The 26070-nt window shown below is 41.7% G+C and overlaps 1 protein-coding gene across 5 annotated transcripts in view; it reads right to left on the bottom strand.

Moving 5' to 3' along the window:
* Positions 1 to 12496: 12496 nt before the first annotated feature.
* MED14 (mediator complex subunit 14) overlaps positions 12497 to 26070 on the bottom strand; it is a 38896-nt gene continuing 25322 nt past the window's right edge. For 3 of the 5 annotated variants that reach the window (XM_080613009.1, XM_080613011.1, XM_080613012.1), the window contains exons 17-31: positions 25842 to 26002; positions 25423 to 25569; positions 25244 to 25335; positions 23926 to 24078; positions 23431 to 23700; positions 22229 to 22384; positions 21554 to 21665; positions 20801 to 20932; positions 19619 to 19801; positions 18732 to 18967; positions 18074 to 18253; positions 17772 to 17879; positions 17209 to 17334; positions 16417 to 16606; positions 12497 to 13005 (exon numbers count right to left, since the gene is read on the bottom strand). In XM_080613009.1, coding sequence (XP_080469135.1) covers positions 12932 to 13005; positions 16417 to 16606; positions 17209 to 17334; positions 17772 to 17879; positions 18074 to 18253; positions 18732 to 18967; positions 19619 to 19801; positions 20801 to 20932; positions 21554 to 21665; positions 22229 to 22384; positions 23431 to 23700; positions 23926 to 24078; positions 25244 to 25335; positions 25423 to 25569; positions 25842 to 26002 — 2320 coding nt within the window. In that variant the 3' untranslated portion in view covers positions 12497 to 12931. The remainder of the gene's footprint in view (positions 13006 to 16416; positions 16607 to 17208; positions 17335 to 17771; positions 17880 to 18073; positions 18254 to 18731; positions 18968 to 19618; positions 19802 to 20800; positions 20933 to 21553; positions 21666 to 22228; positions 22385 to 23430; positions 23701 to 23925; positions 24079 to 25243; positions 25336 to 25422; positions 25570 to 25841; positions 26003 to 26070) is intronic. The other 2 variants (XM_080613010.1, XM_080613013.1) reach the window with 1 other exon arrangement.

Raw genomic sequence — 26070 nt, 5'->3', positions numbered from 1 at the left:
TGTATTTACTATTAGATGAATAGAGTTTGTGCTGGCAGCCTCCTCTATGTGACACTGAGCCCAAGTCTGTAACAGTTTAAATTGTCTTTCAGAAGCAAATGTTGAAAGAGCACCTTGTATGGACTAATTTTCCTGAACCAAATAACGAGTATAGTTAAACCAAGTTAATCTCTGTCCTGAATCTTTTTTAGAACTACCTACCTCTTTAGAAACTCATTTGCTCTTGTGGTAAAAGGAATTCTTCTGGACTACAGCAATGTGAATGGAAACTGTTTTTTTCATCTTGTCATCCTTTAATGCGCTTGACTTTCCCTACTGTTGGGAGATATTTGTTCCACTACCAGAAGAGATCTGCTCATTGAATTAATTTGCCTTGTTTACTGGGAATGTCAGGTTTGAAGGGATTGAAGTTGTTTGTGTTGTGGTGATCCTGGGTACTGCTTCATGTTGAATTGATTAACGTGCTGCAGCCTTACCCAAATCTAGGAAATCCAGTTTGTTGTCTGTTACAATAATTTGAAATTAATTTGAATGGCACTTAATCTGAGTAAGTTCAATAGGTAAGAAGAGTTGCTGTGTCAGTTTCTCTAATTATTGAACATCCTGTAACACACCTGCACTGCTTTGAGAATCAAATCCAGCTGATGGAGCTGTACAACTGCTATGAAACCAATTAAAATACAGCTCTGCCACAAGGCAGGGACTCCTTCCGCTTGACCAGGTTGCTCAAGGCCCCATCCAATTAAAACACCTGTACTTTAGGGCAGATGGGACTTCTGTAGTTCTTTCCACCCCACTATCCAAAAGGTTTGTTTAAATGCAAGACCTGCCATTGAGATGGTCGTCCCTATCAGCTCCCTTCCAGCTGCTTGCTGCTGCTGTAGGTAGGCTGTAGTTTTACTTTTTAAAGCTCGTCTTAACTACTTTGAAGGGCACATTTGAATTCCTGCCTCTCATGTTAGTACCATATTTGTTCATTCTCATGGCTGTAGACCTCCAGCTCCTACTGAAGGGGCTTTTGAGCACTCTAATGTGTGCTGTTTCTTAAATATGAGTTGCTTTGTGCAGCACAAGCTAATTTTTTTAACCACTCTAAAGTTGCTATGCTTTAGTTTGAGCTAGGTAAGCAAGACACATTACACTGTACAACAATACTGGTCCTTAACTGCTAATCAAACAGGCAGTTACAATAGTGATCTGTGTGCCAGGAATAGCGTTTTTGTATTTAGAATTCAGTTAATTTGAATGAAAGTGCTATCACCACCTTTAGACCTGCTATTGATCTTTAAATGTAATTGCGAAAAGATTTGTGATATGGTAGAAATTGCAGGTTTTGTGGACAGTGCTGCCAGGAAGGCAATGAAACTGTCATGTTTGCTTTGTGAAGGAAGACAGGAGTGAGAGCAGAAACCCACAATGTTTTCCAGAGGGAAGTCACCACCTTTCGAGGCATTCCTGCAAGGCTGAGAAAGGGAGAGGGATGTGAGGAAAATAGAGCCTATACTAGGATCCTGTCTGCTTGAAGTGGGAAATGTAGGACAGTCGTTATGCCCATTGCAGAGGGGCTGGAACTAGATGATCTTAAGGTCCTTTCCAACCCTAACTATTCTATGATTCCAATATTTAGCAGGAAGTAACTTTCATCCAGGCCAGGAAAGGCTTGATCCAGTGCTGACTGTAGGATCTGCCATGTAACTGCTGCAGGGAGTGGTGATCTGGTCACCAGGGAGAGTTTGTCCTTGGGGAGCTTGGCCTTGGCAAAAAGGGTGAGAAGTATTTGGTTGGGTTTGCTTCAGACCGTAGTCATGTATTGCCTGGTATTTGTACTGGGGAATACCTGGGGCCCAGGTAGCTGTTCTCATGAAGCGCTGGTATTTGTGAAAAAGGAGAGAATTCTGAGTCAGAAATGAAGCCTGAGCATTGCTTTTGATATCTAGATTGAAGAGAGGAAATAAGATATAAAATAAAGCGCTTTTAAAAGAGTCAGTGTGCTGCTCTTTCTAGGTAATCCTCCAAAGTCCAAACTTGGCAGAAGGGAGGTGTAATGCAGGCTTAGTCTATGCCTCAACTGTTCAGACTTTGCCGTGCTGCAGGCATGGCAACGGTCAGAGTTCTTCCGTCCAGTGCACTGCCGTTGCAACAGGCAAGATAAACCTAAAGCAGATCTGAAATGTATGTTACGTTCAAGCATAAGGAAGTGGAAATGAAGAAACTGTGCTGAAATGCAAATGTTGAGCAACCTTGCAAATGAGTGCTGGGATTTGAGCTAAAATTTACAAATAATATTCTCTAGAAAAAAAAAAGATATTTTGTGCTCAAGAAAGGGCTGAAGACTGTCCTGTGTTATTCATTTTCTCTTCTGCAGGCACTAAACCATATTCTCATGAATTTTCACCTTTGTCAAAGAGGGTGAGTGAATCCACAGAAGTATTGAAGGACAGAAATGGAGTCAGGTCAAAGAAGGCAGAAGAGGAGCTATAGGATTTCAAATCTCTCAGAACAAAAGGAACTGGAATAAGCAGGAAGCTCACAAATTTATTTCCTGTCCTTTTCTGCCACTCTCACAAGGTGTTGCTATGGAGGAGCTTGACTTGCAAGGCACCTAACTATAAAGGGCTTCTACAGCTCACGGTGTGAAGGGTGGAACTGAGTGAATGCTAACCGCTGTACACAGAAGTGGTTTCCCGGCAGGAGCAGGGCTGGTGTGTGGTGTGTCACGGGATCAGGGAGCGGAGACTCCCAAGAACTCCCTTTGTGCAGCGCTAGCGCAGATGCAGGCACTGCTGCTGCCAAACCCCCTCCAGGCACAGCTTGTAAGCACAGGGGACAGCAGGTCTCTGACCTCAGACCCGGGCAAGTCTTTGGTCATGCTGTAAATTACTGCGGTCTCCTGCTCCAGTGGCAATTCAGGTCCCTCTGGTTTTGGGGGGAAGCATTTCAGGAGATTTGGAGCACTAGCAGATAATGCAACACCTCCCATACGTCTCAGAGACATATGCCCTGACACAATGCAACTGTAGTGAAACTTCTGCCCTGTTCTTTCTACTCAGACTTGTGTAAAGCATGTCCTGCCTGACCAGTGATGAGGTTCAGGGTACAGAAAGCCCAGGTGACCACATTCCTCTCAAATAAATGGAGCAGAAACTGATGGATGGCATGAAGCCAAATACCCTGCTCCAGTGCTCTGTCCTACCTAAGCTGCTGGAAAATCATCCACTACAGATGTCATCTGCCTAGGAACAGGCAGGAGATGGATCTGCTGAAAGGCTGTCTAAACCCAGGAATGGATGGGTGGTACTCTGAAACTAGAGATTCTGATAGCTGTCTGTAACAAGTGACTAGAGATGGGGGAATGGCTTTAACTAAAAAAAAGTAGATTTAAATTAGGTATTAGGGAAAAAAAAACTTCCCTGTGAGGGTGGTGAGACAGTGGCACAGGTTGCCCAGAGAAGTTGTGGCTGCCCAATCCCTGGAAGTGTTCAAGGCCAGTTTGGATGGGGCCTCGAGAAACCTGGTCTAGTGGAAGGTGTTCCTGCCCATGGCAGTGGGATTGGAACCAGATGATCTTTAAGGTCCCTTCCAACGCAAACCATTCTGTGATTCTATGATAATGAAATTATCAGCAGTTCTTTTCTAGAATAGGTCAACAAGGCATGCAGACAGCATCAGTACGCGGGAGTGGTTGAGGACAGGTTTTAGAATATTAATACCATCCTTAAACATGGATTTACCTCACCAGCATGCTTTCAAGAGTTTAAAGAGATTCTTCTATTGCTGAAGAACAGATTCACACTAAAGGACTCTGGCAATCAATTCTAAGTCAAAGTGACATTGATGTCATTCAGCATCACCAAAAATACATAGCTAAGTTCTTGGCATGAGTACACATCGTAAAATATTTAGAATGCTTCATAAGGGAAACAAAATTCATGGCTGCCCCAAATGTTTTCATAAGGGCAGTCAAATTACACTTTAATTATGCTCGAGTGCATGAATTTATGATGACAAATTTACATGTCCTTAATCTAGCAAGCATATGCTTTCCATTAGGCAATGGGGACAGAAGCAGTATGGCTCAGAGGAATTCATGGTAATTTAACTGGTAGCTGATGACTTCAAAGACTTCAGTGCTGCCTACTTACTTGATCAAGCCCCTTATTTGAAGTACTTCCTTAAAATGCCATGGTCAAAACACCCAAGGAATTGATAAAAAAGAAGTCTGTTGCAATACCTGTGTAATCAATTACAGCATTTGGAACACAGGAGAGCTAAATGGGAGCTCTAACTGCATCCTACAGTAGGTCATCAATCAAAATCTTGACTAATGTACAGCATCAGCTTGGAAAGAAAAAACAGTTCTCAGCTCCTATTGGTGTCACTCTTGGTCTCTGCTGCAGCAAAACAAGAGGAAAAAATACATAAACCCAACTGTACTGATTGTTTCAATCGGCTCAAAAAGATGTCCAGTAAAACATCCACAGGAAAATGGTGCCCACACAACTAACATCCCAAAGGTGATGCTGACTACCAGAAACTGGCTTTAACGTGTGCTGCCTTTGCAGAAAACCAAAATAAGCATCTCAAAAATAAGCACAAGCGAATCAGGAAAATAATCATGCTGGGGCACAAATAGCATCACCAAAGCATAATGGCCTCAGTGGCAACTGCAGCACAGGTTCAATTTTGCAGCACACTTTAATTTTCCCTGTGTCCCTTAACTACTGTTTTTTATCCAAGGGAATGGAGGAGTCGGTATTTAAAGGAATATAGGGGGAGTTACAGGGCCAGGCGCGGAACTGAAAGAAACAGTATCTCCTCCAGGCAGCTGCTGATGCCACAGGACATGTGCCAAGCCTGTGGCTGCCAGTCACTTTGGTACAGACTCTTCCATTCCCTTGGATAAAAAGCAGTAGTTAAGGAACAAAAGGGACAAAGTCGCCTTTCCTGACTTAGGGAGCCAGGGGGAGCGCAGCCCTCTCCCTTCTGCACTGCCCAGCTGAGAAGCAACTTGTGTCCAAACTTCCCCCTGAGAGCCTGAAGCTTTAGAAAGTCATTTTAGGGCAGCACTTCTTGAAGTCTGTCTTCCCTGACATCTCAGGGTAAAGCCGAAGCCTCCCGTGCTCCTAGCAAGGAGCTAGCTGCCAGACAAACCACTCCATCCCAGGAATCTCGCTTGGGAAAGCAGCCTTGGACATGTCGCAATAGCATCACTGATCATTGTCATGAGACCAGCTTCCTTGTCAAGATAAGGGCGTCAGACAGTCCACATTTAAACATCCCAAATGACCATTCTGCATTTCAGTTCCTCCTCTGCTCCCATTTATTTTTTCCTTTTCCTTCCTTTTTTTTTTTTTTCCTGTTATCCCAGAAGTTCGTCCACACAGGAATCACCTTCATTTCTTCTTTCCACCCTCGGTTTAGCTACTTCCACACCACAGACCTTATTCTTAACAAATTCCACAGCTGCTGAAATATTCAGATTGTTGGCAGCAGTAAAACAAGTCCCAGTTGCTATCATAGCCAGCACTGTGTACGGGTCACTGGTTGCTGTAGCCTAAATTAACTATTTGGTAACTCCCACTACCAGGGCAATTCCTGGGAGCTTGTGCAACGCACATGTGCTGGACCACACCTCCATGCTCCATGGGAGTTTGAACAGGGAGTCGATAAAATTTGTGCCGTGTCCAACACTGAAACACCAGAAGGATTTTTTCTAGTGCTGAGAGCACTAAGTTTCCATGTCAGAAGCAAATCTGTGCTAGAATAAAGGTTCTCGTATTACAGTCTATGAAATGCCACATTTTGGCAATGGAGCACTGAAGGTCAGGATTTGGAGGGATGGAGAAAGGGAACCGCAGACAGGCTGGGTGGTCTCCCTCAAAGTGAACAGAAGCAGAAAACCCCTCCAATACTAAATCTTGGGTTTGAACTAGATGATCTTTAAGGTCCCTTTCAACCCAAACCACTCTGTGATTCTGTGTGATTCTGTGAAAAGCAAAAATATTCCTACGGAGTACACAGCAGAGCCAGATAGCAGGTAACTGTGATACATTAAATAGAGAAAGTGGAAAACTTTTGTTTTCATTTTTTATGGATCCAGGCATATCCAAAGAGCCATGAGGTTAGAAGTACTCACAGAAATTGAAAGCCTGCTACAAATTTTAGTGAAATATGTGGAACACAGACAAAACTAGGCTGGAGGATATTGTTCCCCAGAAAATATCAACACTTCATTTAAAGGAACATTTCCACTGTCTTTATAAGAACTGTTAAAAACAACAAGAAGAAAAAACCCAACAACAACAAAAACCCACTTGCAAAAGGTAAAATTAGGTTTGTTCTATCAAGTCATCTGTGACAATAGGAGAGTGGAGGAGGAGGAAGAAATGCCACATTTGCTAAAAGCTTTAACTCCTGATCTACGGAGGAAAACAACCAAGAGCTGTGCAGGGAGGAGGGCTGGAGGAAGCTGTTAGCCAGACAATAGCAGAGACTGTGAAAACCAGAGCCTTATTTAGAGCAGGAAAATGGGGTTCTGACAGCACAGGTCTTCTAAGTGCATATCCAAAATTAAAGGTCAGAAATTACCAGTGTGGGCAGCGGTTCACAACTGAACCCCAGCCTTTTTTCTTCCCAAGGTTTCCATGTCAGCTTCTGCCCAGAGATTTCAGGGTGCAAGAATGAAATGGAAGAGTTACGGGGGGGGGGGGGGGGGGGGGGGGGAACAAAGGAACCCATTTCTCTGGGCAAAACAGGACTCAAAACCAGCGAAATCTGGAACAATGCTGCAAGGTACAACAGCTGGGTTCACCTAAGGTAAAAAGAGTGTGTGTACTTGTATCTTAAGCACTCTCCAACAGCTGGAAACTAAAGGGTTAAACACATCTTCCTTCTCTCCTGTGTTCAAAGCCATATTTTTATAAAAGAAGAAGAAGAAGAAAAGGAAAAAAGAGAAAAGAAAAAGTCTTTCCCACAGTCAAAGTGTTTATGGAGTTCAAAAAGGCTCTGTGTATTCCCAGATCCAGCACTGAGAAAGGTTCCATCTGGGAGAGCAGCCATGGGGAAGGAGGGAAGAAGCCAGGGACAGTCCCTCTAACCAGCCTGTGGCGGGTCCTCCACAGGATGCTGAGCATCTCTGGGCCAGTCTGTGCTGCACTCCTTCCTCCGGCTCCCTCTGCTCCTCGCCGTATTTTAAGATAGGTCTTTGAATGAGAGCTGTCTCCGGGTGGATTTTGTTGTTTTTGCAGGAGAATGAATCAAGATGCTTCTAAAATCATGATTCAACAGCTGCTGCCTGACCATGGTCATAACTGTGCCCAAAGGGACTGGAGCACAGAAACAAGATGGAAAAAGGGCAGTTTTTTCCTTGGATGCTTACAAATATCACCTCATGCTCACAGCTTTTTGTAGCTGACATAATCCCTGTAGCGCACTACAAAGCTCAGAGCAGTGAGGATCTCCAAGAGCTTCACTCTCACAGGATACTGAGAGGACTTGTAAGTTTAGGCAAGAGGACAGAACTTTAAAATGGAGCCTGCCAAGTTTACAAACAGCATTTTACAGCGTGTTTGCCTGCAGTGGATCTCAGTTTGGAGACACAGGAAGCCCAGCCCTATATTTCTCATTAAATGCAAAGCAGAACCGCTTGTTTTACCTTTTTTATAGCTGTACAAGCAGTCAGAACTCTGGCACCTTCTGCAACATGCACAGTGAATCTCGTGTCTCCCTTCCAAACACCTTCATGCAGCAGGAGGAAGAAACTCTCCTTTCTGCAGAATGCATCAGTTCGTTGAGGGCTCCAATCCCCCAAGGAGAAGGTGAAGAGCAGAAGCAGCATCACCATAGGGCCACAGCCGCTGTGGGCCCAGCAGTGGTGCTGCCCACAAATACCCTGCGCAATATAGGGCTGTATGGCACTATATGCTGTGGAAGAAAAGAGGACTCTGGAAATGTTCCGGTCAGGAGGATGACCTCTGTGACTTTCTGCTAGTGGCTGTCTTTGAGGCAGCTGTTAAAAGGGTCTGTGCCACCAAGCTGGTCCAGAAACCTTCATCTGTCCATGAGCTGGGTAAACCTGCAGAACAAAAAACACGAGGCTGATGGGTGACCTTCAGCTTCAGCTGCACTCTCTGTCCAGCTTCACTACCAGGCCATGAATGCCACTGATGTTTCAAGGTCATGTCATCTGAAGTGAATGAAACAAACCGGAATAAAACTCTCCCAGGATGCCCATAATGTGCTGTTTCCTAGTCAATGGTGTGTTTGAAGGCTGATTCCTTCAGACTTTAATCTTTCCCTGTTTGAGCAGTGGACTCTTCAGTAAGAGCTGAATGTGGATGGTACCACACTGTGCCAAACTGTGCAGTGAGCAAGAGGCAGGGTGTGTGTAGGCAATCTTTTCTCTTTCAAAGCACCTGTCTGCAACAAAACAAATGCAGAAATGTATAGAGGAAAGCAACTTACAAACCTGATTTCAGGACCAGTGAGTGTGCTTTCAAATCTAAGATGAGTTCAAGTTGACTATGACCAACTATGTATAGACCCAGGCACATGGAGCATAGAAAAGAATGCCCTGGTCCCCATTTGTAAGACACCGTGAAAGGAAAGGCACTATCCAGCACAACAGTAAGGTAAATTCCAGCCCACAAAAATCAAAAGGAATTTAATGTTTCCAAACATCCAGAGCTATTGCAAAGGCACGTGTTATGCCTGTGCATTCAATATGGAGTGTCATAAAGGTGAGGTATTCCATTTACACTGCTACACAAGGAGGGCAGAACCTGGCCTTGGCCCCTAGGACAAACAGCCCTGACTGGCTCCCACCCATATATGTGCATACCGACCCTGAGCAAATTCAGCTTGCTGAGAGCTAGCCACAGCCGTCCATGCAGGGCTGGGAAGCTCGTGAGCCTGCCAGCTCTGCAGGTCAGCACAGCAAGCCCGAGTTTGGTCCACTTCTATTTAGCAGGGACAAACATGCTCAAACAGAGTCCACCCTCTGGAGACTCCTGCTGAGCAGCAAATCCAACAGCAGAACGCTGCAGGGTCCCTAAAGCTGCTTAGCAAAAGCCAAGCTCTGAGGTTCAGTCTTCCCAGCTGACTCCTGCATCGCCACTGGCGCAGTGCAACACAGTGTACGCAAGAGATGTTTTTCCATGGCAGCAGCCACCAGGAGAGCAGCTTCTTACGCTGACATGCTAATCGAGAGCTGGACTGGAAAGCTTGAACCCAAGAGAGCAGAGTAGGTGAATAGGGTAGAGCTAGGTTCAAATACAGGTTAGGTCTCAGCTGGTAGCTGGCAGCTCTCCTCTGGGCACTGAGGGTGACAGCCAAGCTGGACTTGTGGCTAAGATGGGCTCAACAAGCACTTCGGGAGGATGGGAAGGGGAGGCATTGTCTCAGTAGTATTTGAAGTTACACTTCAGTTCTCACACAGTGATGTTATTAAAATAGCTATTTTAACGTAGCTAAATCCCTTGGAAACAGTCAGCTTTGCAGGCTGCTCAAATAGTTCAGGCATACATCCATTTTACCCCTTTTGTTTTACATGCTCATTGATTCCATATGTACACAAACACTTCCTTTCTTTGCAGCTTTTGATGGGAGAAGGAAGAAGGATAGATGCAATTAAACAAGATCTAGTCTGTCCTGCTAGCTGGTGTTTTAACAGACCAGCAAGTTAAAGCGTCAGGTCTTATTTAACAGCACAAGGGTGTGATAAGTGCAACGTCGTTTAGTACTGTCGAATTGCTTCTGTGGGGGTACACAATGCACACCACAGCTTCTCAGCTGTGCATGAAAATCATGGTGCATTCCTACAGCATTACAGCACTTCACTAGCGGAGGCCTGATAACAAGTATGAACTGGGAGAGGAGTGGCTGGAGAGCAGCCCTGCAGGAAGGGACCTGTGGATGCTGGTGGATAGCAGGCTCAAGAGGAGTCAGCAGTGTGCCCTGGGGACCAGGAGGGTGAGCCGCATCCTGTGGTGCATCAAACAGTTTCACCCACCAGAGAAGAGAGGTGATTATCCCGCTGTATTAAGCACTTGTACGGCCTCACCTGGACCACTTTGTGCAGTCGTGGGCCCCACAATGTAAGGCTGTGAAGGTCCTTGAATGCATCCAGAGAAGGACAACAAAGCCAATGATGGAGCTGGAAGGAATGTCCTGTGAGGAGTGGCTGAGAACTTCAGTCTTCTCTAGTTGGAGAAAAGGAGGCTGAGGGGCAACCTCCCTGCTCTCTACAGCTCCCTGAGGAGGGTACATGAGAGACGGAGGTGCTGAGCTCTTCTCCTTGTTATCCAGTGACAAGATGCATGGGAATGGCTCAAAGCTGCACCAGCGGAGGTTTAGACTGGACATTAGGAAGCATTCCTTCACTAACAGCATGGTCAAACACAGGCTTCCTAGAGAGGTCCTTGATGCCCCAAGCCCGTCAGTTTTTAAGAAGCACTTGGACAATGCCCTTAACTTTGTCAGCCCTGAACTGGTCAGGCGGTTGGACTAGATGATTGTTGTAGATCACTTCCAACTGAAGCATCGTAGACTACTCTAGTCTACCTTGAAGAGCAAGGTAGGCGCTCCCATGCAGAGCAGCATCAGAGATGCCACCACCATCAGCTCTCAGCCCCGAGCCAAGCTGGCTCCATCCCCGCTTTGTGGGATCGACACCACACAGGTGTGTGTCGAAAGCACAGCAGTGCCCACGCTGGCCTGCAGCCTCTCAGATTCCCCCTCTGTCCCTCACTCTGCTGCAAAATCAGCTTCAAAAGATGGGAGTGCTTTTCTCTGTCTCTTTCAGTGCAGTATGTATCACTCCCCTGCTGTCATCTGGGGGAGCTTTTTGGAGAGTGAGAGAGCTGTGTTCCCATTTGACACTGGCTAACATTGCTATGCCAGATCTGTAGATCAGTTCAGAACTGCTGTATTCCTCCATGTGATTAAATGTTTCTTGTCCCACAGGCAGGTTTATCAGAAACAATCTACAGGTACCAGAGGATGTAGAGTCAACTGTGACACTCTTAGTGAAATAAATGGAGAACCAAATCTCCTGTAACGATGAGAATCTACAAAACAGTCCCAACGCAGCAGATGGATATAACATCTGGCTACCAGAAAACTACCCTGAACACATGAAAAATGAAACTTAAAATTGCACTTGTATGACACACAGTTGTTTCTTTGAAAGGAGAAAGTGTCAGTGGGAAATGCTTCCTTTTACTAGTAGCATTTTCCTTAGGAACTTATTTAGGATGTGGTGTATGTTTTCACATATACTCGTATCAGCTCTCAATGTTAAAACATCAGTTTAGTTGTAAAATGGTAGAAATAAAGAATCTTTCCAACTGAGTAGCAGCAGTTAAAGATTAAACACTCAAAAGAGTGCCAGGGTTTTCTCTCCAGTGGATAAGTTTTGTATAGCAGAAGTAGAAACTACATAACCACCTGTTAGATACACACAGGTCAGAGAAGCATTGATACAGTACCAATACCCAAACTCACAGGTTCAAGGCTGAAATCTGCAGTGGACACCAACCAAAAGATTCTTTCTAATGGCAAGAGCTTTGAAAGAGGTTCATTCATTCACAAGGAAGGAAGCGCTGCAACAGCTGTAGTGGCAAACGGGCAGCCTTAATGCCAGCAAGGCAGGCTAGGATACATCCACCAAAAGGCTTTTAAAATTAGTTTAAAGCATCCTTCAGCTGAGCAGGGACCTGACAGAGCCCTGCAAAGGGAGTGAGGCAGCACAGCAGAAAGCTACTCTGGCAGGAAGTCAGGAAACCAACTTGAACACAATAAAAAAGTGGAGGACACTGATCCATGAGGACAAATGGTTAAATGGCCAAGTAATTCCTAAGGATGGAATTACTCTCAGTTACAAGAGCCTTCATTCATCCCTGACAAAGTTCTCTACATACATCCAGTTCAGAAAGTTACATGTGAGGCTGTTTCTTCTCTGGATCAAATTTTTTTGGATCAGCCTCTATTTCATAGTATACAGTTCAAGCCTCTATCTTACCTGCCTTTACAATAAAACAAGTATCAATCTATACAGAGGTGTCTACAGCTACAAACTCCATGACAGATGAAAGAAGGTCCTTTCTTCCACTAACCTTTCCTTTTGGGACAAAACATATATAGTTCCTTATGACTGTAAGAAACAAAGCACTGTTTTAAGTAATTACTAGTTATTTATACAACCAGGAAAATGAACAAACTCTGCATCCTATGACTTGGAACAAATCAAACCCACAGAATAAATAAATAAGGTTTTGGTTTGTGGGTTTTTTTAAGATAGCAGCACATGTGTGTGGAAACACCTACAGAGATAGCTAGGCAATTGCAAATACAGAAGGTCTGGCCCGTAGCTACAGTAGAGAGGAAGAAAGTTTAAGATTATACAACATCCAGTTTAAGATTTTTTAATCCAGTTTATTAAATATTGCTTTTTGGGGACATGTTTACAACAAGCCCAAATAAATTGTTTAAGGATTCAAAGCAGTCATATTAAAATACAGCTTCAATATAAAGTTTGTCACAGTTTTACAGTATTCAAAATGACAGACCTGCCTTAAAAAAAGACTATTACACCAAAAACATAAGAAAAAACAGAAAAACAAACAAGTTTGGCATTTTCATAATCTTTATAGTATAAAACAGAATATTAAATCTATTACCAGCAAGCTGATACTTCAATCTATTACCTAGTCTGAAGTGTCTCCCGTTAAAACACACTATACAACAGCACTATACAAAAGTCGTGGTGATACTCATTTGATGAAAGTGCATCCCTGAAAGTTTGCCAGTTTATTATAGTTAGCTCTTAAAAAAAAAAAAAAAAAAAAAAAAAGTCCTCTTTTAACTGAAGGCTTTATTTTTTATTTTTTATTATTTTTTGCGGTTTTGTCTCTCAGCCTTCTTTTAAAAGTGTCTACGGACGCCCACCAGGGGGCAGCGTAAGATTAACCATCAAATCACGAACGGCCGCAAATATTGTGCATTCACCTGGAATAGGGAAAAGAAACAGGTTAGCATCACTCCACACACAGGCCTTCACCCCAACAAGCAGGATCTGTAATGATTTTAAGGGAAGTAGCTCCGGCTTTCCCAGCAGAACAGCTCTTGTTGGTCATGAAATTGCAAGAAGCTTTTAACTTTTAATCACTTTTGAATGTCAGATTGAGTCTATACTGGCATTTATCGTATGTGGCACTGCAATCTGTATTTTTCTGCATGCTATTAATTAAAAGCACTACATCTTCTAAAGAAAAAGAAACACTTCTCCAAGTCCTATTTGTATTGATTTAAGAGCAGAAAGTAAACATTTCAAATGACTCAAATCTGAAACAGCTGGAAGATGTTTTCTGCCCAAAGCCTAGTTTTGGAAACATTTCTAATTCCAAGACTGGGCAAAAGTCAGAAGACTGTTTCTTTCAACCAAATTATTCTGGCTCTACCCTTGACATCCAAATGCAAAATAAAATACAAATGGACTTTTGTTTCCAACAGCTGAGATCCAATACAGAGAGGAAAACCCAGCCACAGCTGTCTCAAGTTTTGAATACCAGTATTTTTTTTTTTTTTTGAAAAAAACACACATTCTGAAGTATCTTAAAAAAGTTAAAACCAATAGAATCAAGAGGGTTTAATTAGAACAACAAAAGGTGAAGTATTAGGCAGGTGTGACTTTCATCTACTGTTTCCTGGTAAGAGAATACAATTAATAGCTTCTATCATACCCTGGTCACCGGGGGCTGAGTTTTTCCTGCACATATCAAGAAACAGCAATGAGAAGACATTGAATTTTATTGCTGAAGGAGCAACAGTGTGAGCAAAGAGATAGGAGCAGAGCCGGTTGGGATGCATTAATCCTAACTGCCAAAGTAGGGATTCCCAAGATAATATTGGACACATCATTATCATACCCAAGCTACACATCTGGGCTAAATACCATCCACTGCACCACTGAAAATCAGACAATGAAAAATGCTTAGTCATGAAGTGCTTTAAGAAATGCCACAAGACCCTTGAGCTCCTCTCTAAAGGGTCACCTTCGGCATCTGCAAGGACTTTCATTTCCTTACCAGACTGATGTCCACTACATAACATAGCTTGTAGACTTACAGCTCAAGTTTAACCCTATTATTCCAGAGCACTGATTCCATCTCAGTTCATATCATTATTTCCCACAAATAAAATATTTTTTCTCATGGAGGCATAGGTAAAGTGATCTCAGAAAGCCAGTGCACTCACAATGAGTCAATGTTTTACTGTTAAACACAGCAGAACGTGTTTGCCCACAGATCTGAAAAGAAAACTCTTCCAGAAGAACTTACTTTTCAGGCACTACCGTTTTATTAAGAGGAAAATTAAGCTGAATACAAAATACTTTCTCACAAAGAGAGAAAGGTAAAAAGGATACAGCCAAAACAAGGCAACACTGATTACGGGTTACAATGAAAGTGCCAGTAATATACGTGCATGATGGGAAGCCCTGGTCCTTTCTGACTTAAACAGTGCAAAGTTCACTTAACCAAGCAAAATGCAATGAGTGCAACAGAAGAGCTAACAGGTAGGAAAATCCTGGGTACAGCACAATAGCATCAGAAGAGAAAGGATACGCATCTGGGATCTCCCATGTACAGAAATCTCCCAACTATCTACATTCATCTGCTGTCTCCAATCCTCTTTCAATGGCAAAGAAGGTATCTTGTTCTCTTTTAGCAGATATAATAATGCAAGTTTTGACAGTAAGAACACAGGAAAATGCATTTCAAGTGTCCTCAGGGAAGAAACTCTTTTGGCTGGGTGGCGGTGGTGGAAATAAACAATTAAATAAATAAAAAAAATCCATACAGACTAGTTCTTTCTTTTAGAAGTCAGAGGAATGACTACTAGAAAAGTCCGCTGCTCAGTTAGCTACATTCTTCTTTGCCTGGATAAGGTCCTACTTCTGGCCACAAGCTCTTTAGATACGCTTTTCTTTCCCTCTTTGTTCTCTGTTCCCTGTACCACAATCCCAAACTACTTCAAAACGTGTGACAAACAAAAATTGTCTGTCCTGATCTCTATAACAATCATCAGACGACATCTCACTAGGGTTACTCAAGAGCAGCTTTGGCAATTACTCCCTATGCTGCAGCATTTTGTGGAGGGTTTACCTTAAAACAGAACTTAGTGCAATAACAAACAGCAAAACCAGTATCTACCCTTCCCCATGCTAGGGGAACTCAGTGGGGAAGCACCTTCCAAATGAAACACATGAAGTTTAGTTAACTTATCTCGACACAGAAGTGCTACAAAAACAACAGTTCTGCACCACATACAGAACTCCTACAGGTAAGCTCACATGTTCTGAAGTCTACTTTCTCTCCTATTTACCCACACTACTACTATATGTTAAACAGAAAATGTGTGTTAATTTAAATCTTTTCACAATTTTAAGAAATGTATGCATATCCACACCAACTTGACATGAACATTGCTCATGTTCTAGCAATCGAAATAAACCATCAAGCATAGTTAAAATTACTGCATAACAACAAGATGAATAATTATACAGAAGTAGAATTCAACCTCTGGATTCACAACTTCAATCTGTTCACTGGGTTATTGGGAAGAAGGCTTTGTTCTTCAGCATGTAACTACAGCAGAACTGAAAGTTATTGTTCTTATGAGCCATCTGTGTATTAACAGACCCCAAGCCACTGCTTAAAGACAACATGCTGCCCAAAGAACCTGTTACTGTTGTTCAGTGTTTCAGATACTACAAAAAAAACCCGAAAAACATGACAAACAAGAGGGAAATCAAAGCACAACATTGCTCACAGTGCACTACCTAGGGGCCAATGAACATTCAGAACAACCTATTTAGCTCAAACACTTCACAGTACGTTTGGTGGACAAAACTGTATGCGCCTCTGTTAGTGCACATACTCCCAAAGGCGTATACAATCACTCCAGTTACTTTTTAATCATTCACAGCACATGGACAAGTTCCAAAAACTTCTTTAACATCCCTTTATATTCTACTGTTAAGCTCAGTAACTTAAGAATTAGCCATGAAAACTAATGACTAATAACTTGACCATAGCATATTTCTTGTGACTCATGCTGGGCCCATTTGTTAAAAAGTGTGACTCCTGCTGTGCAGCAAGAGTTGGGCCAACAAGAGATGCGTTTATCACTCAGGCAGAACAGCAAAATTCAGCCTCCATCATCAGTGTAACCTTCTGATGTGTTGCCAGCACTTGCTATTAAGTTACGTATTGCCTGTCACATCAGGAGTTTATAATCACTAAAGAAATATGATAGAAACCAAGAAGATTTCAGACTTAAGAGAGGTTTAGTTTGACACTGGAGATTTGTCACAGGTGTCTGGGTGAAGAGAATGTATCTACTGGACATGTACAGTACCTGCTCGTGGCGAATTCAGTTCAGCAAACCTCTTTAGAATATTGCTAACCATCATTGGAGCAGCAACAGAAGAGTTCTGCTGCCTGGGAATGTCAGCCTGTTGCGTTGTACCCGAAGCCATATCATAAATAATTGGGACAATAATACTAACAGCTTCCTGTGGGACTGTTGTTTTCTGTGTTAGCTGGAGCTGTGGGAAAGAATCAGAAAGTGTGTTAAATCGAATGACCACATACTCCAGTGCAACTTCTAATACAGTTAAACGCTCTAGGCCTACAGACAGCATGCACTTCCACCCCCTCAGTTTTCAGACATCAATTCTGTAACAGGAAAGTTATCAATCAGGTGTAGGCTATTTTCTTCTCAAAAGCCTCCTACAGTGAGCACTGTCTCAGAAATGACACTAAGGTAGATCTGTTCAAAAAATCTCATTTCTCTTATCTTTTCCCATCACTGCAAATCTGTGCATCACTTAATCTGTGTGGTTAGAGCCTCCAAGAAGAAAAACATATCCAGCAGTTGAACATTTGAAGGTACCCACAGCCCAGAGGGAACTGAAGTTTATATACTGTCAACATCTCTCCAAGAACACAAAACATGAAGAGTTGTTGTGTTTTTACAGAAGGGAGAATAGGAATACTAACTAAACTCAAAAAAGAGATGCCTCCAAATGGCAAACCATTTTTAGCTATTATAGTTGTCAGATATAGCATGCTTATGTTTGGCTACTAACCCATGATGATTTCAAAGACAGGCAGCCCACAGAATTTTAAAACAGATAGCTCTACTTACAAAAAACAACATTTTGGATTTCAGCACAACAGCAGGTGTTCCTGGAGGCGCAATTGGTGGTGCACTGGGAGGAATTGTTAAACAAAACTGCACATTCCATTTCAGCTGACTCGCCTGATCAGGGAACTGTTATGAAAGAGCAGCACAGAGAAAGACCAGCAAAGGTCTCACATCAGTGACATACATGGTGATGAACTAGGGGAGTGTTAGAAAGTAGAATGTGTCTCTCTAGCTAAACTTGCAGATGCTGCCAGGTTTCAGAATGACTCAGGAAGAACTGAGCATAGGGTAAACAAGAATACAATCAGAAACATTCCAGCCAGCTTATGTATGTGCCTATTATGCAGTCATGTGCCTGAGGTTTGTCGAAATCATCAGTTTAAAGGAGAAATTCTGAGAGTTTCCAGGAGGGCTAGTAGTGAAATTGAAACTTCTTTATTAACACCAAATAACATATATATAAATTTAGAGTAATGTATGTGTTTATAGATAAAGATACAGCACCTTTTATTTTAAAATATATTAACCAAAGTTGGGTGAACTAAATAGAGGAGTTAACTTACCAGCTCAAGTTTCATTATGTGTACGCAGTCCCTGAGGATATGCGTTGGAGCCCCTAGTAATTTTGTGAAGGCTATTAGGGTGTTTGCTTTAAAAGGTGGTCCTGCAACCTAAAGAAAGACACTATTTAGTACTGCCTATTTAGATAATAGCTGTATCATTTAATATGGTAACCAGCATGCACAGCTGTTCATTTTATATTCTGCAGGCCTTACACATGGCCAATGAAAGTCAACAGTACCACTCAAAACAGCATCAGAGATTAAAAGTAATAAATTGAAACAGTTATGATTTGAGTACATACCCTTGTTTCAAAGAACTTCTCCAAAACTTGTAACTCCTCCGATTTCCACTGCCCTGTATTTTCAGGCGTTACTTTCAGTTGCAAGGTCTGGTTGGTTTTGGGATTGAGAGCAACCCTGCATTTCAGTGCCTCTGTCTTAAACATTATTACACCTGGTTCATTGGAGTTTATTAACTGTAGCTGCGTAAAAGGAAGCATCACATTTTATCCATTACTCGTAAATAGCATGTACATGCACACATTCACTTCCAAGACTGTAGTGATCAATCTGCCCTTCTTACAGAGAGAAACAGGTGATAGTTGTATATAGGTAAAATTGCCTTGAGAACGAAGCTTATGCAAGATTTGGCTTCTTTTTCTGTCACTGAACAATGCCAAATAAGTGAGGAGGTGCACACTGTCCTAAAGCAACATTCATGACTGGGTAGTTCAGTTACTGTCAACTAGTAGCTAATTTCACTGACATTCCTGCTAAGTAATGGCATCCACAGTAACCCTGTGGCTGCTCTAGTTAACTCTCAAAGGACATGCAGCAAATACTTATTATATATGAAGCATTTTAGTTTGTGCTTGATTTGAAAAACACAGGGTACAGAAGCATGAAGAACAGTTGTGAAATCATACTCACAGGTCAATATTAAAACAACCTAAATCATACCGTTTCCTGTTGTATGATCCTCTGAAGATGCCTCCTCATAATAACTGATCCAAGGAATCGCTCAAGAGGGGAGCAAAGATAGCTGCCAGCTAGTCCTGGTACAAGCCCAGGGGTAGGAGAGGGCAATAGCAGAATATTCAAGGCACTGTGGGTGAGGATTGTAGGTATGGATGCAGCCCAAGAGCGCTGAGGTAGTTTACGAGGTGGAGGCATGCTGGTTGGCATTGCTTGGGAACCTATTGACAAGGAAAAAGTACTTGTAGTAAGGAAGTATTTCAGCTGTAGCATAAGATATGTGTTCATTTTATCTGCCATCACTACACAAGCAATGAGTTCTCTGGGCCAAAGCTTAATCCTTCTTATTTAAGAATTTGGCTGCCTAGTGATATCCAACAGATAGACAAAGAATTAGCGTTTCGACCCTCCACCCATGCAGAGAATCTCAGTAACATAAAAATCCTACTCCCTTTTCCTCTTTCTGCAAAGTGCCAGCAGATAGCAGGCTTGTACAACAAACTCAATGAGATGCAAAGATGGCTAAATCAGTTGTGCAAAAGCAGCATAACAACTTATGATGTGAAAAGTCAGTATGTGGGTAAGCAAATAAGTTTATCATTGTTTCTATTCCAAAGAATTTTCTCTCGGTCACAGAGCTCAGTAGTTTAAGACTTATTTCTGCAGTGCATCAAGAGGTGTCAATCCTGCGGTATGATTTAATTAATTTCACAGTTTGAACTAGGACAGAATAAAGGCTTCATTTCTTTAGATATTTTACTGCACAAGGCAGTAAGGGCTGTTAGGCTGATGCACAAAACTATCAAAAAGAACAGAACTAGAAATGTTAAACATTAGTGTTTCACAGTCTTAACGCTAATAAAAAAGCTTACTTGTTCCAGCTCGTGGAGAATGAGAGGCATCTGGGACAGGTGAATGAAGGGAAGGGTTGGCTGGTGACATTCCAGGCATCCGTGCTGCTGGTGATGGACCAGAGACCTGAGGAGATCCTGGCCAGTTCCCTGCACGCTGACTGGGTGACATCATTGTGTATGGCGAGCTTGGGTCTATCGTACCTACAGATGTTACAAAACTGTTATTATTTTTTAACAAATTACAAGATTTTGTAATGTAGAAATCTAAAAAAGGCTTACCAAAATCTGTAAAGCATGGAAGTGATATATATAAAAAAGTGATATAAAAAAACCGCAAGATACAGAAGTCAAAGTTTTTCTGGTTGTATTTTTAAAAAAGTAAAATATAATTGAATGTTACAGCAAATGGGCCTGTTCAACATGTAACAGGTTCTAAACTAAAAAGAGCTCTTGCCTATAAACCTGAACTTCAACTGCTCCTTAGGCAAATGAAAGCCTCAGCTAGACCATTCCTTATCTATTCAGTATCTTGCAGTTATCTCTTCAGAAGTAGCTTTGGTTTTGTACTCTGCTACACAGACTGATCAGAACAAGCTTCTTAAACAGTCTGTTGTACATCTATCTCACTTTCTTCATCTTGACAGTTAAACTGGTGTTCTAAAATTACAGTCAGAATTGTTCATTTATTGTGATCATGGCATGGTTTCCAATGCATTGTGATTATAACAAACAATTGTTTTGGCAGCTTTCCAAAAAAAACTTAAAAAAGGCAACAACCAAAAAGCATGTTACTCACATACAGTCAAAGCAGCAGGACAATGTTTTCAAAAGGCAAGTGTTTGAATTTCTAACCTGTTCCAGCAACTTTTCCAGGAAACATAAGCAGTGAAAACACATTAACTAATCTAACAAGAGACAACGCTGATTAAAAGCTGCAGCCATTGTTCTGCTAGAAGACCACATGGAATTTCCCCACATTAGTAAGCTGAAAAGAGTGACTGATAGTCAATTTTTAAAACGTTAGGTACACTTTAATATGCCATGCAGCCACTTTTGATTACTGCTAAGGCTTACACCCACACATATGAAAACAACTACTTAAGCTAATTACAAAACCAAAGTCTGCTCTTAAAGACTTAATTTCAAGAAGTAAGTCTGCTCCCTGTCACTAACATATACACCTGCCAGTAAAAAACTCACCATGTGGGCTGGCAAAGTTAGCTGTCTGTCCCATTGTGATTCCAAGAGAGGAAGGTGAAGGAGTTGGACCAAAGGATGCTGGTGATGGTGCTCTTAAAGCTCCGCTAGGTGAGCTTGCAGCATGCAAACTTCCTAATCAAAGACATCACATCACTCAAATTAGAACAGAACAATGGGAAATGTGTAATTTTTTTCTATCGATTGCCACAGTTATCTCCTTTTTTTGGGAGACAGCAAACATGATTCACATGCACTCAAAAGGCTTTAGTTTGTACATGCATAAGCGTAATATTGTCCGACTGATTCACTACTCAAAGGAAACTTTCCAAGATACTTGGCTTGAAGAATGGCATTTCCCCCTGCCCAGCCATTCCCCAAATTTAAGTATTTTCAGCTGTTGTGTGTAACAGCTGGGAGCAGAAAGCTTTGGTGTTAAAAAGCTTTTCTGGAGAAGAGGGTATTTAAAATTAACAGGTTTTGATCTGAGCAAGTTGAAAGCTGTAAGAATGAAACAGTCCCAAATATTACGTATTTAAAGATGACAGTTTCATGGATTTTTTTGTTTGCTTTAGCTTCAAAATGTAACTTTCCAAAACATGTATGGCAAGACTTTGCTATTTTTCCACAATATAAGGTGTATTCTCTTGGCTAACTTGGAGCCAAACACAGCTCAAGTAACAAAAAAGGCAAGCACAAAGAGCTGCATTTACATTTCCAGCACCCTATTAGCATATAAACTCTCAGCCATCTTACCTGGTGACTGTGTGTGCATCATAGACGGAGATGGTGTTACTGTGTTGTGATAGGAGGTTGGAGGTGAGGTAAGAGGGTATGCTCCCGATGCTCCTGCCTGTTTTGCAAATGGCTGAAATTGTCAACACAGAACAACAAAAAATTTTGATCATTTTGTACTACAACTAAAATTGAGTACGTGCACAAGAATACTAATGAGAGTTTAGTCCCCGCCTATGAAATCTTATAGGTCCATCAACATAGTAGCTTTATTCTCTACACCACCCTGCTCAGTGCTCACTATTTTTGCCAGTGAATTTTTGCAGTTTCTCCTCAAGACGTAACACCTCTACACCTCACTTCTCACTATCTGCCACCCCATAACAGCAAAGCCTCCTAACTCCCCCCCCATCTTTTATTTTAAACAGTCATTTTCCCTCCCTCCGTCCTTTGCTTCTAAAGCAACAAGTCTCATGTGACCTTCCAAAGCTGCTGCTCATACGCTATGGGCTATTTACACTGGAATGAGAAATAGCAAAATAAATTAATACATTTTGCCCCAAGGGGAATTCCACAGCAGAGCAGTTTTATAGTCTCCCTTTCTGTTTTTTACTGCTAATCTTTTTAGAACTTAAGTTCTTAGAAACCTGCAGTTGTGGAAGACAATAAACATTGCTTATTTTGCCTGGAGGGTACCTGTTGTTGTGGTTGCTGTAGTGGCTGCTGGGGTTGAAGCTGCGATATCAAAGAATCCATCATGTCTCCTCCAATAGGAGAAGGTGGGTTATCGTCTTCATTTACAGATCGTCTTCGTGCATCCTGATTGCTGTCAACAAACATGTTCAGGAATGTCTGCGGAAAAGTCACTTTTGTTAGCAATTCCCCATTTAAATTTTATTACATAAATAAGCAAAGTATTTGATGAGCTTTAATACTATCTTTATCAGCTACAGCATGTAAGAAACAGGCAGGTCTCTAGAACTAACTACCAGGGGGCATTTATTACATGCAGTATGAATAGTTTGCAAAATAGATCAGTTCATAAACAGAGCTTCTCAGTGGATAAACTTAATTCCCTCTCTCTTTTAAAAAAGGGGTGTCTTGCATCACCACCAACCAAGACACCTTGCTCATTAATATGAAATATCTCTAGTCATATGCCAACATTTTTATTTTTTCCTGAAAAATAAGGAAAAGCCTACCCTCAAAAATAGCTGTTCCAGAACAACTCAGCAGTATCCAGACCCTACTGAGCTTTTGTATCAGACCTACAACTGCCCTGTTTGGGTAAGAACATCCAGGGCACCTCCTCCATAGTATTCTGTTGTACCTAGAGGAACTTCCCTATCCTCTTGAAATATTTCCTCCTTTACATTCCCAATTTCATTCGCTTATGCTTTCCACTGGTATCTACAAATCCCCCTCCTCTTCCCGTTAACCTTCCATTTGGAATTCATGAACAAGCTGTTTAAGATCAGCTACATGCAGTATCAGAGAAGGAGTATTCAGTTGCAACTGTCAGAAAAAAAAATTAGCAAACTATATTGTTTCACAATGGGTGTCACTTTCCAATAGTTCTGTAAAACTAGCACTGGTACAAGCTGCCCCCAGTTAACTTGATGATCTTAAGGTCCTTTCCAACCCTAACTATTCTATGATTCTATGATTCTAAGGTATTCTGTCAATGGGCATTTTTTCAGGAGAAGCAAACCAGTATTCAGAAGAAAAGCCACAGGCTCCTGCCACACAATGATAGAAGCTATTCTAAAAGAGAAGTTTCTCTGTAGGACTGCAGCTCTTCACAAAAGAAAGTTCCACAAAGCTCTTCACATCAGAATCATACTTCCTACTGGAAGCTCAGTTGCTTATAATATGCCAGAAAATACAGAAACGGTCACCTTCAATCCAGGCGCAGGGTAAAATCCTTCAACTATTTTGCTGTTGTCAAAGAGACTGTACGCCCCATCACGTATCGCCACAACACCACGGCTCCGGCAGTAGATGTCAATGCAGTACATATTCCTAAACGCCAGCCTGATATGCGTGGGTGACTGTGGCAGAATGGAGAAACACTGATAGGCAGTGTTGGTGCGTTGAGTCAGACCCAGCATGGGCACAGTTGGAAGTTTGTTTATGGCATTTAATGGAGCCTGAGTGTCAAACAAAACCTGAGAGAGAACAGATATTGAGAGATCAAGTAGCTTACTTTTGAGTAAGGTCAGGGAAAATGGGGACATGGCGGGGGGGAATACAATCTTCCCCAAGCCACCTTCTGCAAATGAGATCCATAAACAGTAACACACACACACATGTAATTTCAAAGAGAACAATTTAATCCGAATTCAGCTCTTAATTATATTGCACTTGGATTGAGACAAGTTCTAAAACCTTACCTGCAACAACTGCATCACATTTGGTGTTTTATTAAACATTTCCTGGAGCTGGTGCAGAATTGTGTTGTGACAGTTACTGCAACCTGAGTTTGGGCCAACAGTTCCCAGTGAAATGTGGAATTTCTGGAGTATGAAATTCCACTGAATGCTGATCTGCAATATTAAGAACATAAAACGGTCTTGGAAACTAGAACAACTATGAGGTTATAACAAGAAAGCTGGTTTGCTTTAATTTTTTTCCTCCCATTTTTCATCAAACCTCAACAGATCCTTAATTTACCTTCCTCAAAAGTTGCTGAAGTTATGGGGAAAAAAATAGTGCTGTTAGCTTTAACAACCATTTAGCTAGCTGGATTGTTGAGAACCACAAAACTGGAGAACTATTTTAGCAAGTAAAACAGAGAGAAAAATAGCCTTTTCTGCCAAAGGCAAGATACAGAAAATTAAACTTGAGAGATTCATGCTGCAGAGAACTGGTTAATGAGCTGCTGGAGGTGGACAGGTTTTCTCAGTCATATCACACAAAAATCAGAACTAGACATGCTAGCATGTAAGGAAGTCACATGCAGAATCCACACTGCTACTCTAGTTACTTATTAACTGTACCAGTAAAATGCACACAGAAATACTCTTAAAAATTCAGCTTAGAACGTGAACACAAAAACCTTCCAGGAAGCAAATTTCAAGTGCATCAGCTACTTTGCATCAGTTGCACACAAAAATATATTCATAGTCTAACACATGTGCACTTACTTCCTCCTCCACCTTGCATTCAAGGCAAGGGTGTGAGCAAGAAGTCAGTTAATTACAAAGTAAGTGATAAGCTGTAAATTCAAATACTACAGAGTAAGCTAAGGTTCAAACAAGGGAACAGCACCACTACAAAATAATGAAGGATCTTCTCTTTTGAAAGCAAAATACTACAGTAAAAGTTTATTAAGTCCTTTCTTCTAAGGCAGAATTAGGCACTCAGCTTATATATATATATCCGTATATCCCAGTACAGCAGTGACCAGCAGCAACACTTAGCATAAGTTTATCAGAAAAAGGCTGCCACGCCAGCTTTCATCAATCAGAAGCACACAGCTGTCCTTCCCACAATTTAAAGCATCTTACACAAATACTCAAAAATTCTGAACATGTAGTAACCTAGCAAATTAGCAAGCTGGCACCCTCTCCTGCTCTCTTCCACACTCATCAATATTAATTTCACAATCACGTATTACAAAGACATATTTTGCAGCAGAGTTCTCAGAACTCTAGCCCTACCCATTGTGTTTTCAAACATACATTTTAAGTGCACTTAAGAGTTACTTACTGAGCTCCCCTTGGTAGTTCCATAACAAAGGATAAGTTTTCGGTAATTGTAGATACGAACTTCTGAAAACAGGTTTAAGTGGTTGGGTATGTCTTTGAAGAAAGGAGGCAAAAGACAGTGAGAAAACCACAGTAATCTGTAAACACGTAATTTTCATAGACAGGAGGTGACTTCTGTACCTGGTAGGGACCGTGCAAACTCCAGGACACATTCATACAGCCGAGCAATACTGTTCCAGTCATTAAGGAATGTCTCAACAACTTTGCGACCTCCAACTGGTTCAGACAACTGGTTTTCATACGTTAGGTAAACGTGACGGGTTGGTCCTGCAGCGTGAGAAGATTGTAAATACTGATTAAACTAGTGGTTCCTAAACTGTGGTTTATAGTCTATGAGTGAACTGTAGCAAGTGACCAAGAAGTATATTTAAATAATAAAAGTGCATCAACTCAGCAGTCAAAAATTTCTTTCAGGTACACTGTGGTTTATTAGAAATCTTAGGAGCAGACAGTTGTCCAATAACTCCAAAACATTACTGGAATAGACAATGTAAACTACGAAGAAGCAAAATGTACCAGTTTTCCTAAATAAAACTTACCTTGCTCCCGAGATGAAGTGCTATTAAGTGGACAGTTTGCAAACACCAGCTCAGCCACCCATGTGCGATTATTTCTACCTTGTAATCGGAAAGTGCAATCAAGAAGAGATCGGTCAAGAGCCTTCTGTGTTTCCTCGTTTACACCTTTACAGGGAGGAATTCTATTAAGGATTAAAAAAAAAAAAAAAAAAAAAAGGGCAATTAGACACAGTACAGTTCCAAAACTAAA

This window comes from Psittacula echo (assembly GCF_963264785.1).
Source record: "Psittacula echo genome assembly, chromosome: 3".
In the NCBI taxonomy this organism is placed as follows: Eukaryota; Metazoa; Chordata; class Aves; order Psittaciformes; family Psittacidae; genus Psittacula; species Psittacula echo.
The sequence above is the reverse complement of the archived record's forward strand: the minus strand, read 5'-3'. Positions and strand labels throughout refer to the sequence as shown.